The sequence below is a fragment of the Oncorhynchus tshawytscha genome, linkage group LG14 (genome assembly GCF_018296145.1).
Source record: "Oncorhynchus tshawytscha isolate Ot180627B linkage group LG14, Otsh_v2.0, whole genome shotgun sequence".
In the NCBI taxonomy this organism is placed as follows: Eukaryota; Metazoa; Chordata; class Actinopteri; order Salmoniformes; family Salmonidae; genus Oncorhynchus; species Oncorhynchus tshawytscha.
The window spans coordinates 11,583,116-11,608,572 of record NC_056442.1 but is presented as its reverse complement, the minus strand read 5'-3'; the positions used below and the strand labels follow the sequence as shown (position 1 = coordinate 11,608,572).

Here is a 25,457-nt window from a genome sequence, read left to right as displayed (position 1 = left end):
GGAATGCACCCTTGTGTGTTCCCTATGGCCTGCCAGTCTGTGCCAGTGTTTGGCCTGCCAGTCTGTGACATTGTTTGCCCTACCATACTGTGCCAGTGTTTGGCCTACGATACTGTTCCAGTGTTTTCCCTACCATACTGTGCCAGTGTTTGGCCTGCCAGTCTGTGCCAGTGTTTTTCCTGCCATACTGTGCCAGTGTTTGCCCTGCCATACTGTTCCAGTGTTTTCCCTGCCATACTGTTCCAGTGTTTGCCCTGCCAGTCTGTGCCAGTGTTTGCCCTGCCAATCTGTGCCAGTGTTTGGCCTGCCATACTGTTCCAGTGTTTGCCCTGCCAGTCTGTGCCAGTGTTTCCCCTGCCAGTCTGTGCCAGTGTGTGCCCTGCCAGTCTGTGCCAGTGTTTGCCCTGCCAGTCTGTGCCAGTGTTTGGCCTACCATACTGTTCCAGTGTTTGCCCTGCCAGTCTGTGCCAGTGTTTGCCCTGCCAGTCTGTGCCAGTGTTTGCCTGCCAGTCTGTTCCAGTGTTTGCCCTGCCAGTCTGTTCCAGTGTTTGCCCTGCCAGTCTGTGCCAGTGTTTGGCCTGCCAGTCTGTGCCAGTGTTTGCCCTGCCAGTCTGTGCCAGTGTTTGCCCTGCCAGTCTGTGCCAGTGTTTGCTGTCACTCTGTCAGGGGGCATACATCCAGACCAGATGACATACAGGCTGGGAAAACAAACAACTAGCTGTGCCATGTTGCAGACTGGGACAGGCTTGCTCTCTCCCTCTCTGATCTTTCAACCAGCCTCTTTCCCTCTATCCATTCCCCGTTCTCTCTATCATTCCCTTGTCCTGTTTTTTCTCTCTCAATCTCTCTCTCACTCCATCTCTCTCTTTTTCGTATCTCTCTCTCTTTCAATCTCCCTTCATCCTTCCTTCCTCTCTCGTGAGCTATCCTCTCTCTCCATTCCCAGTGCGCCTCTCACATCCCCTTGCCACTCTGTGTGTTGTTCTGTCTGCTGACGGCCGCTATAACTACAGCAGGCAGCGTTCTTTCATCCTGGACAAGTGCATGATGTCCACAGCCCGATGAAATATGAAAAATACATTTTTGATCAAGATTTTTGGTGACTGCCCAAGTTCCCCCAGGGAGGGGGATGTGTGGTCTTCAGCTAGACAGAATAATCTAAATATTTATACAGAGAGCCTGAACACCGCTCTGCTTTCTGAGTGTTTATGTACAATGTGGGGGCGTCGGGCCACGGAGATAGAACTAGGAAGTGGAGGACGGGGCTGCTGAGGAGAGATGGAAGGACTTACAGATGGCCTGGGGTGACAGTGGGGGTGGCAGCTTTCTGGGTATTTTTTGAGAGAGCGTAGGCCTGCATAATAAAGAAGAAACTATATGAGCCGGCAGCTGCGAGGCTCCCCGGGATCCCATGGATGTCAGGGTTTCAGACAGGACTAGGAGCCTTCAGGTTTAAAGACAGAAATAAAGGCAGGCCAGGATGAGCAGTTTGTGGCCTTTGAGTTCATTATAGCTTACCCAGACAAAAGCTAAGAAGTACTTTACACAACGCTAACTGGGGGAAATATGATATTGGGTCTGCCAGGTAGAATTTGAATCATATAGCTATTTACTTGCAAAAGGGATGGGAGTCATCCAACCTGATATTATCTAGGTTATGTTTCTCTGGGTGCCATCATGGAAAAAAGCAGATAATGACCCGCGTTTGGTAGGCTATGAGGCTATAGTTTCCATCCACTGTAGATTGTTTAATGGGGCTCTCATTGCTGACATGTTGGAAATGAATATGATGGGGTATTCGAGGACGTGAGTGTCAGGACAGCTGCCCTGTAGTGCCATCGGTTGGTTTAGGGAACGTGTACCCACGCACGCATACACACCTAGAGCGAACAGAGCGACGGAACGACTCCTTTGCCCCTGAGCATTGTGGGGGGAGATGGAATAGCAAAGTGTGAGACGCTCTGTATGGTTCTGTGACCTACACCCCTGCCCCCTCCCTTTCTCTCTCTCACCTCCCCCTCTTCCTCCCCTCCCCTCCTCGCCATCTCCAGCCTGTCATTGTGTTCAGGTGACACGTCCTCAGAGTGGGGCGTCTTGCCTCTCCTCCTCCCCTCTCCTTCACTGCTCCCTCCTCCCCCCTCTCCTTCACAGCCTGAAGTGGTGTCATGCCCCTGTTTGCAGTTTCTCTTTTTGTCGCCCTCTGTTTCCCCCTCTGTTTCCCCCTCCCCCTCTGTTTCACCCCTCTGTTTCCCCCCTCTGTCCCCCCTCTGTTTCCCACCTCTGTTTCCCCCTCTGTCCCCCCCTCTGTCCCCCCTCTGTTTCCCACCTTCCGTTTCCCCCTCTCTCAGTTGTGTCTGTCAGAATAGACCAGGTTTGATAGGACCTCCCGTCCTCAGGAATCTGTCTTGTCTGTCTGCACACTGTAGTCTGTCCTGCTGTTTTATACATGCTTGGTGTTGGCATTGAAATACAAGACACACCAAATGGCACAAATGTATCACTAGAATATGGGTTGTCACTGTCTTCTCGTGATGGACACCGGACACAATCATTCAGAAGCTGCTATTCATTTGTGTCAATCTCCTCTCTATCCTCTTTGTCCAGCCCCAAAATAATTGCACTCGCTAAACGTCTTTGATGGCAGTACGCAGTGAGGGACATTCCCTAACTTCCTGTCTGTTGTGATTTGTTCTCCCTCCTCAGGCCCTTAATGGCTTTGTCCTGGTCATCACTGCAGAGGGGGTCATATTCTACTCCTCTCACACCATTCAGGATTACCTGGGATTCCACCAAGTAAGTCTCTACTGCTGATCACAGGGCTCGCAGCCAGTCAAACCCACTGGCACACGCACCACACACACCGTACATCATACACACACACACACTGCCGCTCAAACGCGCACACACGCACACACACACACACCGTACATCATACACACACACACACTGCCGCTCAAACGCGCACACAAACACACGCACCACACACACCGTACATCATACACACACACACACTGCCGCTCAAATGCGCACGCACGCACACACACACACACGCAGCACACACACCATACATCATACACACACACACACTGCCGCTCAAACGCGCACACACGCACGCACACACACACACACACACACGCAGCACACACACCGTACATCATACACACACACACTGCCGTTCAAGCACACACACGCACGCACACACACGCGCGCACGCACACACACGCACACACACACACACTGAGCAGAGAGAGGAGGATTGGGCCTGCCTACAGAGCCACAGCATGGCACAGAGGGAGTCTGGAAGAGGTTAGCCTCGGCCAAGCCAGTTGGACTAGGCTTTACATGACTCTGCCCTCATTCTATTTACTATAGAACGACCCAGGGAGTGCTGGGACACGGACTGAAAACTATAGTCCTACTGGTTTTTGTGCCAAACCCGGATCTAGCGCACCTGATTCTAATAATTATCTGGTTGATAAGCTGAATCAGGTTAGTTACAACTGGGGTGGAAGTGAAAACCTACAGGAGGGTAGCTCTCCAGGAACAGGGTGGGAGTGAAAACCTACAGGAGGGTAGCTCTCCAGGAACAGGGTTGGGAGTGAAAACCTACAGGAGGGTAGCTCTCCAGGAACAGGGTTGGGAGTGCCCTGTAATACACTCTACTGCATCCTGCCCCTTCTTTGCCCCAACAGTTACAGCCAGAATGAGGGTGAACATAAATATGCTGCTGTACAGCGCCAACCTTCACCCAACACTGCCTTGTGTCCTTGCCTGCCCTTTTGCCCCACCTCCGCCCCCCTCCGTTCCCTAGTCTTGCCCACAATGCCCTCTGGTACCCAGCCCTGCTCTGTGCTAAGCGCTTTAGCTTGCTTGAGTCAGGAGTTCTACTGGATAAGGGTTTGATAACCTCGTCCAGAGAGGTCAAACGCAGGTTAATCAGTTAATAGGAGCTGATCTATAGCATATTTAATCACAGACCTCGATAAGCATGCATACTGTCTGTCCTACATTTGTTTAATTGAGTTAACCCCCAGCAGCTGATTAACTGCTCTCATAGCCTTATTTATTCAGGTTGGATCACCTTTTGATAACATCCATGCTTGCGTACGCAGTTGGGTTAAGCTGTATTAGCAATTAATATCACCCGTTAAAGCTCTCTCTCTCTTTCCTTCTCCCTTTCCTTCTCTCTCTCTCGCTCCCTATTCCTCTCTTTCCTTCTCTCTCTCTCTTTCCTTCTCTCTCTCTCGCTCCCTATTCCTCTCTTTCCTTCTCTCTCTTTCCTTCCTCTCTCTCTCTCTCTCTCTTTCCTTCTCCCTTTCCTTCTCTCTCTCGCTCCCTATTCCTCTCTTTCCTTCTCTCTCTCTCTCTCTCTTTCCTTCTCCCTTTCCTTCTCTCTCTCTCTCTCGCTCCCTATTTCTCTCTTTCCTTCTCTCTCTCTTTCTCCCTTTCCTTCTCTCTCTCTCTCTCCCTATTTCTCCCTTTCCTTCTCTTTCTCTCTCTCTCCCTATTTCTCCCTTTCCTTTCCTCTCTCTCTCCCTATTTCTCCCTTTCCTTCTCTTTCTCTCTCTCTCCCTATTTCTCCCTTTCCTTCTCTCTCTCTATCCTTCTCCCTTTCCTTCTCTCTCTCTCTCGCTCCCTATTCCTCTCTTTCCTTCTCTCTCTCTCTTTCCTTCTCTCTCTCTTTCTCTCTTTCTCCCTTTCCTTCTCTCTCTCTCTCTTTCCTTCTCTCTCTCTCTTTTTCCTTCTCTCTCTTTCATTCTCTCTCTCTCTTTCCTTCTCTCTCTCCCTCTCTCTCCCTCTAGCACTCGCTTTCTTTCTCTCTGTGTTCATCAGTGGAGGCTGCTGAGGGGAGGATGGCTCATAATAATGGCTGGAAAGGAGCGAATGGAATGGCATCAAATGTATATGATTACCATTCCCTCAACTCCGCTCCAGCCATTACCACGAGCCCGTCCTCCCCAATTAAGGTGCCACCAACCTCCTGTGGTGTTCATACTGCTGTAACTGCAAGATGCTGAAGAATAAATGTTCCCACAGTGTGAACCACACCTCTCAGGCCTTGTTTCATTTCAACAACCATCACTTCGCATCTACAGCGCTAACTGAAATCCTTTTGGATGTGGCTGCCTGTTGTGGAGCTGTGTGTATGGTAATGAGAGGTAGCACTGAGATGCTAGTGTGACACGGAACCTCGGGCTGTGCTGTGACCATGTCACCACTCTCTGTGTCCATGTCACCAACTCTCTTGAGGTGGTCCAGCTCATGCCCTAACCTTCCTCCTCACTGCAAGCCCACAAAACAAGGAGTTGTGTGTGTGTGTGTGTGTGTGTGTGCGCGCATCATCTTACTGATTCTACAGGATTGAACTCAGTTACGTTTAGATCATTTTTCAGCAAGTCAGACAATAGTTCCCAGTCCTATGTGCTGGTGCACGTGACCTTTCTAAAGACCTCTCTCTTTCTCTCCTTGTTCCAGACAGACGTGATGCACCAGAGTGTGTTTGATCTGATCCACACTGAGGACCAGCAGGAGTTTAGGAGGAACCTCCACTGGGCTCTCAACCCCCCGGCCGTGCCCCAGCAGGTGGAGTCACCCCCAGGTCAGTCTTTCTCTGCGTCTCACTGTCTATTCCGGGCCGACCCATTTTCACAAATCTGTCCAAAGACACTGTGAGCCTTTCACATTACTAAACTAAACTAAAAAGAAACGTCCTCTCACTGTCAACTGCGTTAATTTTCAGCAAACTTAACATGTGTACTGTAAATATTTGTATGAACATAACAAGATTCAGCAACTGAGACATAAACTGACATGTGACTAACAGAAATGGAATAATGTGTCCCTGAACAAAGGGGGGGGGGTCAAAATCAAAAGTAACAGTCAGTATCTGATGTGGACACCAGCTGCTTTAAGTACTGCAGTGCATCTCCTCCTCATGGACTGCACCAGATTTGCCAGTTCTTGGTGTGAGACGTTACCCCACTCTTCCACCAAGGCACCTGCAAGTTCCCGGACATTTCTGGGGGGAATGGCCCTAGCCCTCACCCTCCTATCCAACAAGTCTCAGACGTGCTTAATGGGATTGAGATCTGGGCTCTTCGCTGGCCATGGCAGAACACTGACATTCCTGTCTTGAAGGAAATCACGCACAGAACGAGCAGTATGGCTGGTGGCATTGTCATGCTGGAGGATCATGTCAGGATGAGCCTGCAGGAAGGGTACCACATATGAGGGAGCAGTATGTCTTCCCTGTAACGCACAGCATTGAGATTGCCTGCAATGACAACAAGCTCAGTCCGATGATGCTGTGACACATTGCCCCAGACCATGACGGAACCTCCACCTCCAAATCGATCCCACTCCAGAGTACAGGCCTCGGTGTAACGCTCATTCCTTTGTCGATAAACGCGAATCCGACCATCACCCCTGGTGAGACAAAGTCGCGACTCGTCAGAGAAGAGCACTTTTTGCCAGTCCTGTCTGGTCCAGCGACGGTGGGTTTGTGCCCATAGGCGACGTTGTTAATGGTGATGTCTGGTGAGGACCTGCCTTACAACAGGCCTACAAGCCCTCAGTCCAGCCTCTCTCAGCCTATTGCGGACAGTCTGAGCACTGAGGGAGGAATTGTGCATTCCTGGTGTAACTCGGGCAGTTGTTGTTGCCATCCTGTACCTGTCCCACAGGTGTGATGTTTGGATGTACCGATCCTGTGCAGGTGTTGGTACACGTGGTCTGCCACTGCGAGGATGATCAGCTGTCCATCCTGTCTCCCTGTAGCGCTGTCTTAGGCGTCTCGCAGTACGGACATTGCAATTTATTGCCCTGGCCACATCTGCAGTCCTCATGCCTCCTTGCAGCATGCCTAAGGCACGTTCACACAGATGAGCAGGGACCCTGGGTATCTTTCTTTTGGTGTTTTTCAGAGTCAGTAAAAAGGGCTTGAGTGTCCTACGTTTTCATACCTGTGACCTTAATTGCCTACCACTGTAAGCTGTTAGTGTCTTAACGACTTTTCCACAGGTTCCTGTTAAGTAATTGTTTATGGTTCATTGAACAAGCATGGGAAACCGTGTTTAAACCCTTTACAATGAAGACCTGTGAAGTTATTTGGATTTTTACGAATGATCTTTGAAAGACAGGGTCCTGAACAAGGGACGTTTCTTTTTTTGTTGCTGAGTTTAGCTAGCGATGTATGTTTGATGCTTTGTTGCAAATGTACAGATGGCAATACATACAGTATATATGACATACTGAAATTGAACTTGTGGAAGGGGCTGAGGTGAACTACTAGCAGAACGAAAACAAAAGATAAACAGAAACTGCTTTGTTTCAATGTGGTAGTTAGTTGTAGTGAAGTCGTTGTTTCACTTTAAAGTGACACATACGGTGACAGCATACACCACACTGGTTGACGTTTACTACTAGCAGAACAAACAGAAAACATGAAAACATGATCAAACGAAGAACTGCAACGAGTCAGCCTGAAGTCACTCAGACCCAATGACCCCAATTTCCCCAGCTGAGCTATGTAGAGAGAGGGAAGGAGATGAGAGAGAGAGAGAGAGAGAGAGAGAGGAGGAGAGGGAGAGAAAAAAGAGCATGTAGAGAGAGAGAGAGTAGAGAAGATGGAGAGAGGGAGGTGATCTTTATCAGGCTCTCCATGACTTGCAGGGTAAATGTTAGAACACACACAGCCGTCGGTTTTAATTAGGCAGGGGGGTTAGAGCTAGCTACCGTAGCGTTATCGTGGTACTTTAGAACAGGGACGGAATGGAGAAGAGGGAGGGACAGACTGGAGCTACACACCCACACACACACACATAAGTGCACGCTCACACATGCACATACACACACTCACCAAACATAATGTAGGAGCATCTGGACCCTGTTAAACTCTGTTCAACAGCCATTTTAATAGACCACAAATGAAGTAGGCATTGAATATAGTGATTTGACTTGGTCCTTGACCTGTTTCTATTCCTCAGATGGAAAGCCAGTCCCCAGCTCATCACTGGTGACCTATAACCCCGATCAGCTGCCTCCAGAGAACTCCTCCTTCCTGGAGAGGAACTTCGTCTGTCGCTTCCGCTGTCTCCTCGACAATTCCTCTGGCTTCCTGGTTCGTAACCAATCATATTCCTCCTCTCTTAACCTCATCTGCACAGGAGTACTGGAGACTGACATGTCTCCTTTTAGGAATATTATTCTTGCAATGATGTTTGAGCTCATGTTCGAGATTTGCCCTCCATTGAAGACAGCCATTGTTGGACTTATGGTCTGTGTATGTGTGGATATAAGGGAGAAGGCGTGTAAGTGTCTGTGTGTACGAGCATCCTTACTTCCATGTGTACTGCATTCTTGCTTGCGTGCGTACGTCTACAAGTGTGTGTGCGTGTCAGATCACACCTCGAGACATCAGCTTTATTAGAAGAGAGTGTTCCTGTGACTGTGTCCCATGACTGTACTGAGGGAGGCTGAGCCGTACAAGAACAAAGGCCTGGGAATACCCAGACACTTCTAGTCTGGCCCCTGGCGTGGGGTGTCCCGACTCCTGCCAGAGAGCCCCAGAGGCAGGCACTTTACAGTGCTACTGTACCACCTCCACCCTTATCCCAGAGCTACCCTCCATTACTGACCCCTGAACTACTGAATCACCCCTACCCCCCTATGCCCCCCGACAGATCCTCCCTCTGCAGAACTCTGAGCATTCTACTTTCCAGGGCTACCTCCCCCATTTAGACCCCTACCTCCCACTTCCTCTGCCTCACCCCTCCTTCCTGGCCCTACCTCCCCCTTTCTCCACTTCTCCGTCAGAAGCCCAACACTCTAAGGCCAAAGGAGACTTTTTTTCTCCCAGCTACAGTAGCTAGAGAGGATATTAGCCTGGTCAGCGTGGTGTCGTACCACTTCAGACCACGGCGGGATCAGAAGCCACTACCCACCCTCAGTAAGCCGTCTTAAAGAGCCACAGGGTCGTGGGGAAAAGGGCTTTAATCTGCCTTCCAGAGGAAGAGAGCACCCAGAGAGGAATTTGCTTAGTCAAAGTAGCTCGAGGACTCCCAAAGGGCTCAATCTTCTCCTCAGACTAAGGTTGTGCTGGATACCACAGGGACAGAGAGAGAGAGAGAAGAGGACAGAGCCAGAGCACATTGATTGGGCTAGAACACAGTAACATAGAAGTAAATGTATTGCTGTAGGGGCCTACAGTATAGTCCACGTGCAGTTAGTATAGTATACTCAGAGAGCTGTGAGGGATATCAGCCTGTGCTTGCTGTTAAATCTGCATTGCAGAGCTCATGGTGGTGGCGTGGGTGTGTCATAGTGGGCCCTCCTGCCTGGTGAGCAGAAGGGGGAAGCACCCCTCTCCAGCGCTCTTCCTAGAGTCTCCGTCTCACCGGTACAGAACGTGACCAGAGTAGCGGGGGGCTGGTGGTAGGGGAAGGGAAGAGGAGAGTAAGATCGGGGTATTTCCCAACTCTGTGGAGGTCATTTGCGTGAGAGGTAAGCCCAGGGTCTGCCTCGGTCTAATTTCCATAGCATTGTTTTGGTAATCCTATTGCTATTTGAGGGTAGATTCTTGACATCATTGCACCTCACCTTATGCCCAGCAGGACCAATTAACAAGATTTTTTATTTTACCTTTATATAACCAGGTAGGCTAGTTGAGAACAAGTTCTCATTTACAACTGCGACCTGGGCAAGATAAAGAAAAGCAGTTCGACACATACAACAACACAGAGTTACACATGGAATAAACAAACATACAGTCAATAATACAGTAGAAAAAGTCTATATACATTGTGTGCCAATAAGGTAAGGGAGTCAATAAATAGGCCATGGTGGCGATGTAATTACAATATAGCAATTAAACACTGGAGTGATAGATGTGCAGAAGATGAATGTGCAAGTAGAGATACTGGGGTGCAAAGGAGCAAGATAAGTAAATAAATACAGAATGGGGATGAGGTAGTTGGATGGGCTAATTACAGACAGGCTATGTACAGGCGCAGTGATCTGTGAGCTGCTCGGACAGCTGGTGCTTAAAGTTAGTGAGGGAGATATGATTTTTGCAGTTTGTTACAGTCATTGGCAGCAGAGAACTGGAAGGAAAGGCGGCCAAAAGAGGAATTGGCTTTGGTGGTGACCAGTGAAATATACCTGCTGCCGCGTGCTACGGGTGGGTGCTGCTATGGTGACCAGTGAGCTGAGATAAGGCGGGGCTTTACCTAGCAGAGACTTGTCGATGACCTGGAGACAGTGGGTTTGGCAACGTGTATGAAGCGAGGGCCAGCCAACCAGAGCGTACAGGTTGCAGTGGTGGGTTGTATATGGGGCTTTGGTGACAAAACGGAAGGCACTGTGATAGACTGCATCCAATTTGTTGAGTAGAGTGTTGGAGGCTATTTTGTAAATGACATTGCCGAAGTCGAGGATCGGTAGGATGGTCAGTTTTACGAGGGTATGTTTGGCAGCATGAGTGAAGGATGCTTTGTTGTAAAATAGGAAGCCGATTCTAGATTTCATTTTGGATTGGAGATGCTTAATGTGATTCTGGAAGGAGAGTTTACAGTCTAACCAGACACCTACAGTGGGGAGAACAAGTATTTGAAACACTGCCGATTTTGCAGGTTTTCCTACTTAAAGCATATAGAGGTCTGTGAATTTTATCATAGGTACACTTCAACTGTGAGAGACGGAATCTCAAACAAAAATCCAGAAAATCACATTGTATAATTTTTAAGTAATTCATTTGTATTTTATTGCATGACATAAGTATTTGATCACCTACCAACCAGTAAGAATTCCGGCTCTCACAGTCCTGTTAGTTTTTCTTTAAGAAGCCCTCCTGTTCTCCACTCATTACCTGTATTAACTGCACCTGTTTGAACTCGTTACCTGTATACAAGACACCTGTCCACACACTCAATCAAACAGACTCCAACCTCTCCACACTGGCCAAGACCAGAGAGGGTGTAAGGACATCAGGGAAAAATTGTAGACCTGCACAAGACTGGGATGGGCTACAGGACAATAGGCAAGCAGCTTGGTGAGAAGGCAACAACAACTATTGGCGCAATTATTAGAAAATGGAAGACGTTCAAGATGACGGTCAATCACCCTCGGTCTGGGGCTCCATGCTTGATCTCACCTCGTGGGGCATCAATGATCATGAGGAAGGTCAGCCCAGAACTACACGGCAGGACCTGGTCAATGACCTGAAGAGAGCTGGGACCACAGTCTCAAAGAAAACCATTAGTAACACACTACGCTGTCATGGATTAAAATCCTGCAGCACAGGCAAGGTCCCCCTGCTCAAGCCAGCGCATGTCCAGGCCCGTCTTAAGTTTGCCAATGACCATCTGGATGATCCAGAGGAGGAATGGGAGAAGGTCATGTGGTCTGATGAGACAAAAATAGAGCTTTTTGGTCTAAACTCCACTCGCCGTGTTTGGAGTAAGAAGAAGGATGAGTACAACCCCAAGAACACCATCCCAACCGTGAAACATGGAGGTGGAAACATCATTCTTTGGGGATGCTTTTCTGCAAAGGGGACAGGACGACTGCACCGTATTGAGGGGAGGATGGATGGGGCCATGTATCAAGAGATCTTGGCCAACAACCTCCTTCCCTCAGTAAGAGCATTGAAGATGGGTCGTGGCTGGTTCTTCCAGCATGACAACGACCCGAAACACACAGCCAGGGCAACTAAGGAGTGGCTCCGTAAGAAGCATCTCAAGGTCCTGGAGTGGCCTAGCCAGTTTCCAGACCTGAACCCAATAGAACATCTTTGGAGGGAGCTGAAAGTCTGTATTGCCCAGCGACAGCCCCGAAACCTGAAGGATCTGGAGAAGGTCTGTATGGAGGAGTGGGCCAAAATCCCTGCTGCAGTGTGTGCAAACCTGGTCAAGAACTACAGGAAACGTATGATCTCTGTAAATTGCAAGCAAAGGTTTCTGTACCAAATATTAAGTGCTGCTTTTCTGATGTATCAAATACTTATGTCATGCAATAAAATGCAAATTAATTACTTAAAAATCATACAATGTGATTTTCTGGATTTTTAGATTCTGACTCACAGTTGAAGTGTACCTATGATTAAAAGAAATACAGACCTCTACATGCTTTGTAAGTAGGAAAACCTGCAAAATCGGCAGTGTATCAAATACTTGATCTCCCCACTGTAGGTATTTGTAGTTGTCCATTCTAAGTCAGAACCGTCCAGAGTAGTGATGCTGGACGGGTGGGCAGGTGCGGGCAGCGATCGGTTGAAGAGCATGCATTTAGTTTTACTTGCAGTTGGAGGCCAAGGAAGGAGAGTTCTATGGCATTGAAGCTCATCTGGAGGTTAGTTAACACAGTGTCCAAAGAAGGGCCTGAAGTGTACATAATGGTGTCGTCTATGTAGAGGTGGATCAGAGAATCACCAGCAGCAAGAGCGACATCATTGATGTATACAGAGAAGAGAGTCGGCCCGAGAATTGAAACCTGTGGCACCCCCATAGAGACTGCCAGAGGTCCGGACAACAGGCCCTCCGATTTGACACACTGAACTCTATCAGAGAAGTAGTTGGGGAACCAGGCGAGGCAGTCATTTGAGAAACCAAGGCTGTTGAGTCTGCCGATAAAGATGTGGTGATTGACAGAGTCAAAAGCTTTGGCCAGGTCGATGAATACAACTGCACAGTATTGTCTCCTATCGGTGGCAGTTATGATATCGTTTAGGACCTTGAGCATGGCTGAGGTGCACCCATGACCAGCTCTGAAACCAGATTACATAGCGGAGAAGGTACACTGTGATTCGAAATGGTCGGTAATCTGTTTGTTAACTTGGCTTTCGAAAACCTTAAAAAAGCAGGGTAGGATAGATATAGGTCTGTAGCAGTTTGGGTGTAGAGTGTCTCCCCCTCTGAAGAGGGGGATGACCGCGGCAGCTTTCCAATCTTTGGGAATCTCAGACGATACGAAAGAGAGGTTGAACAGGCTAGTAGTTGGGGTTGCAACAATTTCGGCAGATAATTTTAGAGAGCGAGGGTCCAGATTGTCTAGCCCGGCTGATTTGTAGGGGTCCAGATTTTGCAGCTCTTTCAGAACATCAGCTATCTGGATTTGGGTGAAGGAGAAATGTGGGAAGCTTGGGCGAGTTGCTGTGGGGGTACAGGGCTGTTAACCGGGGTAGAGGAAGCCAGGTGGAAAGCATGGCCAGCCGTAGAAAAATGCTTATTGAAATTCTCAATTATAGTGGATTTATCGGTGGTGACAGTGTTTCCTAGCCTCAGTGCAGTGGGCAGCTGGGAGGAGGTGCTCTTGGGAGGAGAGAGCCATAAGACCCACCACACCATACTGACCTCGCATGAGAGGATACATGCCGAGAGGAGAGGAGGAGGAGAAGTTCGGAAAAAGGAGAGCAGAGGAGGGGTGGAGAGAGTTAGGGAGAGGTTAGTTGAGATGAGGGGAAGGGAAGGGAGGACGAGGCCCAACTTAAACTCATCAATCAGAAGAAAGAAATTAATTCCACCATTTACCTCTCATAAACTTTGTGTACTATTTTTATCTCATCTTTGAATTGTTGACGTAATCACTCCAGAGGACTCAGAGCGGAGGACAAAGTATCCAGTTACATTACAGTACTTTGGTGTGTTTTATCCCTTCCTTGCATGTTCTCTAATCTTCAATGACTTCCGTCTCCCCTCAAGGCCCCCTCAGCCTTGTACAATGGTGTGTCCCAAATGACACACTAATTCCCTATATAGTGCACAACTTTTGACCAGAGCCGTATAAACCCTTGTCAAAATCAGTGTGCTAAATTGGGAATAGGGTGCCATTTAGGACGCAGTCCAAGTCTCATCTGGTGTCATCAATTCCATCCTAAACATCATTCTCCTATTATATGATGGTTATTACATACAGCATGGTGCATTGTATCTGACTCTCATAGGAGAATAATGAACAAGTTAATTGAATCGTTTTACTTGTCCTCATTTTGCTGAAGTACTGGGAACTCTAATTACATTTTCCCTCGAGCATTCAACTGTTATAGAAAGTAAAAGAGATGCGTGTCCATCAATGTTAATGTTTCATTTGTTCCATTCTGGTTTTCATATGGGAAAATATTCAACATGACATTGTTGATTATAGTAATGCCTATCGTCTAGATCCTTGCACGGTTTTTGTTGCTGTTAGAATCCATCAACTAGTAGGCCATGAAATCTTAAGAGGCTTCTGTTTGACTCAGGAAAAAAGCTATTTCTTCCTGTGAGAATGTCTTGCGTCGACATTCAGTCATGTGCAATGTTATCTGAATAAAGATTGCACTGGAGACTGACTTTGAGCAGGAGACACAGCCCAGCCCGTCAATATTCCAGTAGGAGATTCAAGCTGTCACACAAATGAAGCTCAAAGAATTCTGCTTTTGCTGGTTTGACAGTTGCATGTCCCAGTGAATTGGCACACATACAGTAGTTTCATTAGTTCATCCTGGTCGTCTGTACTGTAGTCTCTCTTTGACACACTGTTAGCTGACCAGCGTATGCAATATTTGTTTCTGGTTCCATTATCATTTGTAACCTAGTGTAGCAAGTCCAGACCTTCATTAAATCAACAAAAAGGTATGTTCCCCAACCAGAACCAAATCATGCGTGCTGGCCGTGTAAACGAGAGACTAGGTCATTTGTACTGCTCTAGTAGCGTTCTATTCAACTACAGCCATTCATTACATAAACAGAAGGTCCAGTAAGTTCCTAACCTGAAGGTCCAGTAAGTTCCTAACCTGAAGGTCCAGTATGTTCCTAACCTGAAGGTCCAGTATGTTCCTAACCTGAAGGTCCAGTATGTTCCTAACCTGAAGGTCCAGTATGTTCCTAACCTGAAGGTCCAGTATGTTCCTAACCTGAAGGTCCAGTAAGTTCCTAACCTGAAGGTCCAGTAAGTTCCTAACCTGAAGGTCCAGTATGTTCCTAACCTGAAGGTCCAGTAAGTTCCTAACCTGAAGGTCCAGTAAGTTCCTAACCTGAAGGTCCAGTATGTTCCTAACCTGAAGGTCCAGTATGTTCCTAACCTGAAGGTCCAGTAAGCTCCTAACCTGAAGGTCCAGTAAGTTCCTAACCTGAAGGTCCAGTAAGTTCCTAACCTGAAGGTCCAGTATGTTCCTAACCTGAAGGTCCAGTATGTTCCTAACCTGAAGGTCCAGTATGTTCCTGACCTGAAGGTCCAGTATGTTCCTAACCTGAAGGTCCAGTATGTTCCTAACCTGAAGGTCCAGTATGTTCCTAACCTGAAGGTCCAGTAAGTTCCTAACCTGAAGGTCCAGTAAGTTCCTAACCTGAAGGTCCAGTAAGTTCCTAACCTGAAGGTCCAGTATGTTCCTAACCTAAAGCTTAAGCAGAAATCCACAGGACAGGCGTGAACTCAAAAATACAGTCCCAGTGCACCTAGTGCACCTCAACTCCTGGTATTTACCCAAAGCCAATTAGCTCTAAGTATTGATGTTTTAACAGGGACAGAAGAAGTTCCCTTTCATTAGCTCCATGGCACTCATCACTGTCAGGAGAGGGACTGATGTGTTGCCGTGGAATCACACCACGGCGAAGGAACAGAACATAACATGGCTCTCGAAGTATCTTCTCCGATCTGTCCTGTCCTGTCATGTCACGCAAAGAACTCAGAGCGAGCCTGACACTGACATGTCGTGCACGTTATATGTCGGTTACTTACTGTGAATGTAAATAAGTATTTCTGCCCCTCCAGCGAACCGTGCGACCTGTGTGCTCTGCTGTTCTGTGTTGTTTCTCATCAAGGTGTACCACGCATCCATGTGATGGCGATAGATGGATGGTTCTACTGTAGTGTAGTGTGTGTATGTGCGTGTGTGTTTAATGTAGTGCAATGTAATATAGTTCTACACTGTCCCTCTGGGGCTCTGACAGGCAGGGGAGGAGGAGGGTCTGAAAGTTTTAACAGTCCAAAAGCCACATGCAAATGCTTCCCTGGCTTTTCTAATCAGCAATTTGATGAGCAGGGTTATGGCCTGCTAGGTTATCGCTGGGGATGACAGGGCATCTTGGATGTTTACAGTGTGATCGAATGGCCCCCAGGCCTCCAGCCAGCCTAGCGAGGGACAGAGAGACAGGCTCAAAGACAGGCTCAGCCGTTAAGACTGATCTCTTCCTCTCCATCTTCCTCTCGCTCTCTCTGTCTTTATCGCTCTCTTTCTTCTTTCCAGGGGTGACTGTTGTAAATAACTCTTGATTGCGTGCGACAGGGAGAAAACGAAACAGGCACTCTGAGTGGAGTAGGGAGGACAGCACATGTGATATCATTTTCATTGTCACAGCGGCAGCAGAGGAATGTGTCATGCAGTTGAATGGGAGAGCAAAGGGAGAGTCCTAGTCTCTCTCTAGTCTAGACTGCTGTGGTTGGCTAAGGGAGATTGTTTGAAGCATTCACTCTCTCCTGACACTCCTCGGCTCTCATACAAATGAATAACATCCCCACTGTAGTATACAAACAGAGATATAGCAAACCTGACTTACACAGAGCTCTATTACATTTTTAAACGGTTCAGTTTTACAGGGGTATTGTTCATTCAACCTCTCACTAAAGGTGCAATGACTGTGAAACAAAAGCTATTCCTCTAACCTGAGTGTGTGGTTTCTCTCTCTGTCCGATTTGAGTATAAAAATCATTCCAACCTACTATTTACCATTTTAGTATTTGTATTTTATCCATCGATAAAGAGAACATGCTTAGTGTTTGCCATGTGTATCCTGCGTTGGAGTTATTATAGTCATTTAGATCTTCAGTTGAAGTCTGAAGTTTACATACACCTAAGCCAAATACATTTAAACTCAGTTTTTCACAATTCCTGACATTTAATCCTAGTAAAAATTCCCGGTCTTAGGTCAGTTAGGATCACCACTTTATTTTAAGAATGTGAAATGTCAGAATAATATTAGAGAGAATGATTTATTTCAGCTTTTATTTCTTTAATCACATTCCCAGTGGGTCAGAAGTTTACATACACTCAATTAGTATTTGGTAGCATTGCCTTTAAATTGTTTAACTTGGGTCAAATGTTTTGAGTAGCCTTCCACAAGCCTCCCACAATAAGTTCGGTGAATTTTGGCCCATTCCTACTGACAAAGCTGGTATAACTGAGTCAGGTTTGTAGGCATCCTTGCTCGCATGCGCTATTTCAGTTTTGCCCATACATTTTCGATAAGATTGAGGTCAGGGCTTTGTGATGGCCACTCCAATTCCTTGACTTTGTTGTCCTTATGCCATTTTGCCATATCTTTGCCATTTGGAAGACCCATTTGCAACCAAGCTTTAACTGATTGTCTTGAGATGTTGCTTCAATATATAAAAATAATTTTCCCTTCTCATGAAGCCATCTATTTTGTGAAGTGCACCAGTCCCTCCTGCAGCAAAGCACCCCCACAACATGATGCTGCCACCCCTGTGCTTCACAGTTGCAAGTCTCCCCGTTTTTCATCCAAACATAACGATGGGAATTATGGCCAAACAGTTCTATTTTTGTTTCATCAGACCAGAGGACATTTCTCCAAAAAGTACGATCTTTGTCCCCATGTGCAGTTGCAAACCATAGTCTGGCTTTTTTATGGCAGTTTTGGAGCAGTGGCTTCTTCCTTGCTGAGCTGCCTTTCAGGTTATGTTGATATAGGACTCGTTTTACTGTAAATATAGATACTTTTGTACCTGTTTCTTCCAGCATCTTCACAAGGTCCTTTGCTGTTGTTCTGGGATTGATTTGCACTTTTCGCACCAAAATACGTTCATTTCTAGGAGACAGAATACGTCTCCTTCCTGAGCGGTATGACGGCTGCGTGGCCCCATGGTGTTTATACTTGCTTACTATTGTTTGTACAGATGAACTTGGTACTTTCAGGCGTTTGGAAATTGCTCCGAAGGATGAAGCAGACTTGTGGAGGTCTAGAATAAAATGTTACTCATGTCCAAGTTGGATATATGATACAGAGGTATTGGCTGATTTCTTTTGAGGTTCCCATGATGTCAAGCAAAAAGCCACTGAGTTTGAATGTAGGCCTTGAAATACATCCACAGGTACACCACAAATTGACTGAAATTATGTCAATTAGCCTATCAGAAGCTTCTAAAGCCATGACATAATTTTCTGGAATTTTCCAAGCTGTTTAAAGGCACAGTCAACTTAGTGTATGTAAACTTCTGAACCACTGGAATTGTGATAGTGAAATAATCTGTCTGTAAATAATTGTTAGAAAAATTACTTGTGTCATGCACAAAGTAGATGTCCTAACCGACTTGCCAAAACTATAGTTTGTTAACAAGAAAAACGAGTTTTCATGACTCCAACCTAAGTGTATGTTAACTTCCGATTTCAACTGTATCTCTTTCTCTAACTTCCCAAACTGTTAAAAAATAAAGATTGGGTTACATTTATTTATGTGTTCAAATTGTAAATATTTCTGTTTGCTATCTAAATCGTGTTAACTACTTGACTATGATGCAATAAAGAAAAGATGGAACATCAGAATTGCATTTCACGCTACATCACTTATGACATCACAAATGAGTTAGTTCCGGGAATTTAAGTACATGACAGCTGTTCATTCACCTGTCATTCTGTGTTCTTGAGCTAGCTTCAATACGTGTGAATTAGGTCCAAAATCTCCAAAATGAATTCTTTGTATGTTGGTGACCTCCACCAAAATGTCACCGAGGCAGACCTAAACGAGATGTTTAGTGAGGCTGGACCAATCTTTTCTGTTCGTGTATGTAGGGATCGGGATACAGATCGTTCCCTCGGGTACGCCTACGTTAACTTTTATCAGCAAGACGATGCTGATCGTGCCCTGCTCATGTTCAGCAATGATATGCTCGAAGGAAGATATCTGCGCATCATGAGGTCTGATCCTGACTGTACCCTGAGGAAGAGTGGGGTGGGAAACATCTTCATCAAGAACCTGGACAAGAAGTCTATAACAAACAAAAACCTGTACGAGACCTTCTCAGCATTTGGAGACATCTACTCTAGCAAGGTAGTTTGTGACGAGAATGGCCTTTCCAAAGGTTATGGTTATATTCAGTACAAGACCCAGGAGGCTGCTGATAGAGCCATCGAGAAATTAAATGGCATGTTAATGGATAACGAAAAAGTGTTTATCGAGCACTTTAAGTCACGCAAAGAGCGAGAGGAGATGCTTGGAGCCAAGGCCAGAGAGTTCAACAACGTGTTTGTCAAGAACCTTGGCAGAGACACGAACGATGAGAAACTGATTGAGCTTTTTGGGAAATATGGACCAACCGTTAGTGTCAAGGTTATGAAAGACGATAACGGGAAGTCGAGTGGGTTCGGTTTTGTTTGCTTCGAGAGGCATGAGGATGCACAGAGAGCCGTGAACGAGATGAACAGGAAGGAGCTAAACGGGAGGCTGATATATGTAGGCCGCGCACAGAAGAAAGCCGAGCGCCAGACGTTGCTGAAACTCAAGTTTGGGCAGAAGAAGCCTGACCCCAAGGCCAAATACAGAGGTGTAAATCTCTTTGTAAAGAACCTGGATGATGCCTTTGATGATCACCGTTTAAGGAGGGAGTTTTCTGCATTCGGAACAATCGTCAGCGCCAAGGTGATGACGGAGAGCGGGCGCAGCAAAGGCTTTGGCTTTGTTTCCCTCTCCTCCCCCGAGGAGGCCACCAAGGCGGTGACGGAGATGAATGGCCGTATTGTGGGAACCAAGCCGCTTTACGTGGCCCTGGCTCAGAGCAAGGAACAGCGGCAACAATACCTGGCAGACCGGTACAAGCAGAGGATGGTCAGTGTCATGGCAGTGCCCAACCCCATCATCAACTCCTACCAGCCTCCTATTCCACAGGTAAATCCAAACAAGAGTCCATGCAGAAAATCATATATCCAACTTGGACATGAGTAATGAACATTTTATTGAGAAATGCTAACTTCGAATTCCATATAGCCTTTTACTCCAATGTGCACATTCCACAGGCCCAGTCCCATGCAGCTGCCTACTACTTCAGCAACCAACTGGCTCAGCTGAGTTCCAGCCCTGGCATGATGACCGTTGAGCGGATAGCAACTCAGGCCTTGGGCCAGCGCCCACATCACCCTACCAGTGCAGATGCAGCCACTGCCATGAGCAAGCCTCAGTACAAGTATATGTGATAGAATTAAATGTGCCTTAAATAAATACATAAGTACAGTACCATAAAGTGTACCAGCAATCAATATGCTCATCATTCATCTGAGTGTGAGCTGTATTGATGTCTAAGCAGTTTGATTGTTGATGTTTAGGTATTCCTCTATGTGGAACATACAGCGAGCTTCTCATTCATGAACAAACGTGACTGAAGCAAGCTTGGTTGTGCTCGTGAATCATTTCTCATATCTTCTCCCTTTCAGGAATTCAACATTCGCAGCTGGCGATGGCTTACGCAATAACCCTCTGCTCCCCACGGCAGTCCATATTGAAGTCCAGGAGCCTCACCAAGCTAAAGCCGGACAGAAATCTGTCCCAAACACTGGAGCTTGAAGCCAAGAGAGGAACAGGGTCCTACAAACTTCCTTTACAGAAGAAGAAAGAAAAATTTACACAAAATTATATTTTACAGTAAAGGCCCAGTGCAGTCAAAATCATGTGTCCTGTGTTTTGTGTCATCTAACAGCTGATGAAACTAAGACTGTAAAAGTAGGAAAGATATTTATCAGTGTTATTTCCTAATAGTTGCTGGTTGAAGATACAATCTACACAGGACCTTGTAATCAGCAAGTTTTGTATGGGTGGAGTTATAGCCTGCCTGGTGACACCACCAGGCAGCATAAGTTAGTATGCCAATAACAAAGAGAGTTCCAAACCTAGCTAGTTTTCAGGTTACATATCACTCCCACTAAGCCCCTCCAATTAGGTCCCTCACTCAGACCACTCACAGTTTTTTTTGCTAAAAAGCTATTTTGGATTATTTTTGACAATTTTATTGGAAAACTATTACAGTAATGTACTTAATTGTCCCGCAAAAATGATTTAATATTGAGATGAAAACGGCTGCATATTATGGACCAAAAAAAATCATGTCATAAAATAAGCTAGACCTTGAAAGAAACAAGGGTCATTTTAGGTCTGTAAAAATGGGAATATGAGTTTCCTTTGTTTGACTTCTTTTTTTTTTACTGTGTTTGTGTGTAGCAGACATGAGTCGTACTCATGGTTGATCATGGTCTCGTGATGGGGAAGCCATGCCTGCGACTTTAAAAATAATTGTCGGCCAATGGCCCTAAAGGGAGTTTCCTCTTGGTCTAATGATGGTGTTGTTGCTCAGCACCCTGTAGACACTTGTGTACTCCATACCCATGTTCTCCACCAGCTTACAGCACAGCTCCACGATCAGAGGGACAAACTGGGGGAGAGGGGAGAGAGAGAGGGGAGGGAGGGAGAGTGGAAGAGGGACAGTGACTTAAGGGATGGAAAGTTGCCAAAACACTGTTCAAAACGCACACTGTGTTTTGATCCATCAGTGCGTCTCCCTCCAGGATGCAACAAATCTCAGCACATCTTAAAGGCCATCAATGGGACGACTGGCCTAAATACTGCGCAGTACATCCATGTCTTACAGTAGCTGTACCGCTCTACACCAGACCTGGGTTCAATTAGTATCCATTTTCTTTCAAATACTTTCATCTTTTCGATTTCCTCTGTCTGTGGTGTCAGATGGGCAGGGTTTACACTTTGCACTTTTGAAAGTATTCCATTGGTACCAGACAAGCTCAGTCAAGTGCACAAATACTAGTACTATTTACATACTAATATTTTATTTTATTATTTTAATACTAGTAATACAATAGTATACTTTTAGTATTTACTAATAGTATTTTCTAATAGTATTTACTATTAGTACTACTGTTGTCTCACGTTGCTATCCTTCCAAGTCTCGTTCAATACTCTGCTATTGGTTTCCAAACGAATACTGTATGAGGAAGCCTGGACCAACCAGCTTCTTTTTTTTTTCTCCCCAGGCCCTGACCCTCCAGGGCCGTCTGAAGTTCCTGCATGGCCAGAACTGCCACCTGGATGACGGCTGCAACGTGCCCCCCCAGCTGGCCCTGTTTGCCATCGCTACCCCCCTCCAGCCTCCATCCATCCTGGAGATCAGGACCAAGAACATGATCTTCAGAACCAAACACAAGCTGGACTTCACCCCCATGGCCTGCGACGCCAAGTATGCTCACACTATTCAGTCTTACTTCACATTATGATGGAATGTTGTTAAAGTTCCACCGGTTATATCTGGTTGAATTAACTTCATTAGAACCCCTTTTAAAAACGGAACTCGTTGTAATCTGGTTGTAATGATGTCATTTCAACCAGTTTTGCCTGCTGGGGTGTTGCTAGGGTATTTCTTACTGGGAAGAGCAATTTCTTGTCATGTGGCTATAATATGTTTGAAGTAGTGGTAATTCAAACATATTTTCACTGCCATTGATGTCCTATCTCTAATAAAAAACAAAAAAAGTGTTTTAAGTGAGAATAATCTGAAGCCGAAAAAGGAAATTCACGAGCACCACAATACCTATTCCGCCCATGCTCTACTAAGGTTTTCAGGCAAACAGCTTTGACCTACTACAATAACTATGTTGGTATTGTACTTCAAACTATGTGTAGGCAGGATGAATAGGATTCAAACCTTCTCAAACAGTCTAATTCATACTCTTGCAGGAGGTGCTTCCACGATAATGTGATTTGTACCACATGCAAGGTAAAGTATTTGATTCTTCACACTCCACAGTGAGAAGTTCTCATTACGCTACCTGTTCATGCATTTTTTATTAAATGAAAGCAAGCTTTGCTATAAATACTTACGAGACCATCAGGCTTTATTGAGCTGTTTTGTCTTGTAGTAATGTGGTGCATGCCTGTATTTCCTAAAACCTTTATTTTAGCAAAACATGTCATTGAAAAAAATATATCATAATAACAACCTTTTTTGGTCAGTAGGTGCCCAACATAACAACAGGTGGTGTGTTGGACATAGTAGCTCAGATAGATAGAGCCTGTCTACATGCCTGATTTCTGTAACCGTTAGCTTACCTGTGTAATATTGACATAAGCTCAGAACCAATTGTGTTTCAAACAAGTTATGTTTGTACTTGTATTTCTTTTTGCAATAAAGATGGTGAAGCAACATTAATACAAATTTACAATAGGCCTAGGTCTAAAAATACATACAGCCAAATGATACGTAGTTTGAAGTACAATATCAACATAGATACTGTAGTAGGTGAAAGCTGTGTGCTGGAAAGCCTTGGTAGAGCATGGGTGCTTGTGAATTTCCTTTCTTTTTTTGGCTTCAGACCAATGCCTATTCTCACTTAAAAATATATTTTGAAAATTTTATTTCCGTGTTTTTTACACCGGAAGGTGATTATGCAACATTATTATACAACATTATAATTAAGCAATAAGACCAGAGGGGGTAGGAGGTATATGGCCAATATAAGGGCTGTTCTTTTCCACGACACAATGCGGAGTGCCTGGATACAGCCCTTAGCTGTGGTATATTGGTCATATACCACAAACCCCTGAGGTGCCTTATAGCTATTATAAACTGGTTACCAACGTAATTAGAAAAGTACAAATAAATGTTTTGTCATACCCGTGGTATACGGTCTGATATACCACGGCATTCAGCCAATCAGCATTCAGGGCACAAACCACCCAGTTTATAATACAACATAACACATGCTCTCCTTGTGAACCCTCACAATGTCATGTGTTTTATCAATCGATTTATTGATAAGATCCCAGCTTATACTCCTACTGATCATTGCTCAAAGCAAATTGGCAAGAGCAAGGAAACAAAGACTGAAGCAAATATTTACTATGCGATTATACAATGTAGCTGGCTAGATGACTACAGGAGCGCAAAATATGGATGAGCTGTCCGCAATGGAAGGGTTCTGAAAAATTATTTCTTGCCAAGGCGAGAAGTGATTGTGAATATATCATAGTCATCCACCTCAATGGAAACGTCTTGGGACACATAAAGGGGACAGCCCTGGTGCGTCAGACACCAGCTGATTAGGAGGTAGTCATCCGAATGTTCCCAGGACATCGGTGGTCTACTCTGTCATCACACAGTAGAGGAGTTGGATGTTTCAGTGGGAGGAGGACATCAACAAGTGCATAGAGATGGCCCGGCACTCTGTCAACCCGCTGGTGTTTGCATTTCTCCGAGACAGGCGCATGCACACAGTTGGCCACTTTGCCATAAATCACAATGTCCTTGGGCATTACCGTAGGGCAGGGTTTCCCAAACTTTGTCCTGTAGTCCCCCCTGGATGCAAGTTTTGTTTTTGATTCAAATAATCAAAGCTTGATAATGAGTTGGTTATTTGAATCATCTGTGTAGTGCTAGGGAAAAAACCAAGGGAGAATGAGTGCAACGACCGTTCTAGCAAGATGCACACAGTAGTACACACCCCTTGCCTGCCTCTCCACAAAGCCAAAGGCTCTTTTAAGAGCTACCTAATAAATGTAAATAAGTGTGTGTGTTTGTGTGTCAGGAGGGAGGGAGGGGGCTGTAAAAACTATAAATGAAAGAATGGTCAAAATATGTATGGTATGTTACAAATTCCAATTTGTTATGGCTAATGTTAGCTAGGTGGCTAACGTTTGCTAGGGTTAGGAGTGAGGTTAAAGGGTTAAGGTTGCAACATATATTAGCTAAAAAGTAGTAAGTAGTTGCAAAGTTGGTAGATAGCTAAAATGCTAAAGTTGTTCAAGATTTGAACAACTTTTGAGTTGCTAGACATCTGCGTTATATGCCCATCCTTCCACCCCGACCAACCACCCTCGAGACTTTTCCTATTTCTGAAGTAAATCTCTATTTGTGATGGCATGTTATAGAAGGGTCCAGACACTTTTTTGTGATTTGGTTTGTTTTTGAGAACATGCCATTTTGCATCAAAAATAGAGATTTACTTCAGAAATAGGAAAAGTCTCCATCAAGTAACCTTCTGTCTGATGTAACCATACCAAACGTAACATAAGATACTTATTTCAGTGTCCTGGATAAACATTTACTATGTTACGTCTAGTCTATGAGACTGACTGGCACACAAGAAGTCACTAAGCAAGCAATGATTCTGATGTTGTTGTTTTAACCTGGTGCAGCGCGTGGAGCCCCCTGACTACGTTTTACTTGTGGATGGCGATTTCAGATTATCTGTGAACACACGGAAAAGTAATATGACACTGTGTTAATCAGTCAGCACACATTTGTATTAGAAATGTCAAGGCAGTTTATGCTGGAGCTGGAATTTATTCAAGAAGTGTTTGAAACAGCGATGCTGTCAGTCTGGTAAGCATGCACAACCGAGGTTCTGTTTACGTGTGTGTTTGGGGTTCAACCATTTACTATATGCAGTTCAACATAGCTAACTTACTATTTCT

General features: G+C 45.6%; 2 protein-coding genes across 3 annotated transcripts in view; both read left to right on the top strand.

Annotated features, from left to right (window-relative positions):
- The window catches only part of LOC112266555 (aryl hydrocarbon receptor-like), a 75,675-nt gene that overhangs the window by 32,975 nt on the left and 17,243 nt on the right, over nucleotides 1-25,457 (top strand). For both annotated transcript variants that reach the window (XM_042297044.1, XM_024444127.2), the window contains 4 exons: nucleotides 2,704-2,793; nucleotides 5,476-5,599; nucleotides 7,986-8,119; nucleotides 22,022-22,224. In XM_042297044.1, the coding sequence (XP_042152978.1) occupies nucleotides 2,704-2,793; nucleotides 5,476-5,599; nucleotides 7,986-8,119; nucleotides 22,022-22,224 (551 nt within the window). The remainder of the gene's footprint in view (nucleotides 1-2,703; nucleotides 2,794-5,475; nucleotides 5,600-7,985; nucleotides 8,120-22,021; nucleotides 22,225-25,457) is intronic.
- On the top strand, nucleotides 15,422-20,209 carry LOC112266556 (polyadenylate-binding protein 1A-like). The gene is made up of 3 exons (XM_024444130.2): nucleotides 15,422-15,438; nucleotides 18,674-19,887; nucleotides 19,971-20,209. The coding sequence occupies exons 2-3, from the start codon at nucleotides 18,675-18,677 to the stop codon at nucleotides 20,174-20,176; spliced, it is 1,419 nt and encodes a 472-aa protein (XP_024299898.1). The 5' UTR covers nucleotides 15,422-15,438; nucleotide 18,674; the 3' UTR covers nucleotides 20,177-20,209.

Coding starts and splice junctions, on each gene's coding strand:
- LOC112266556 (XM_024444130.2), top strand. CDS start 18,675: ATGAATTCTTTGTATGTTGGTGACCTCCACCAAAATGTCACCGAGGCA. Junction 19,888..19,970: donor ACAGGTAAATCCAAACAAGA/GTCCATGCAGAA, acceptor AATTCCATATAG/CCTTTTACTCCAATGTGCAC.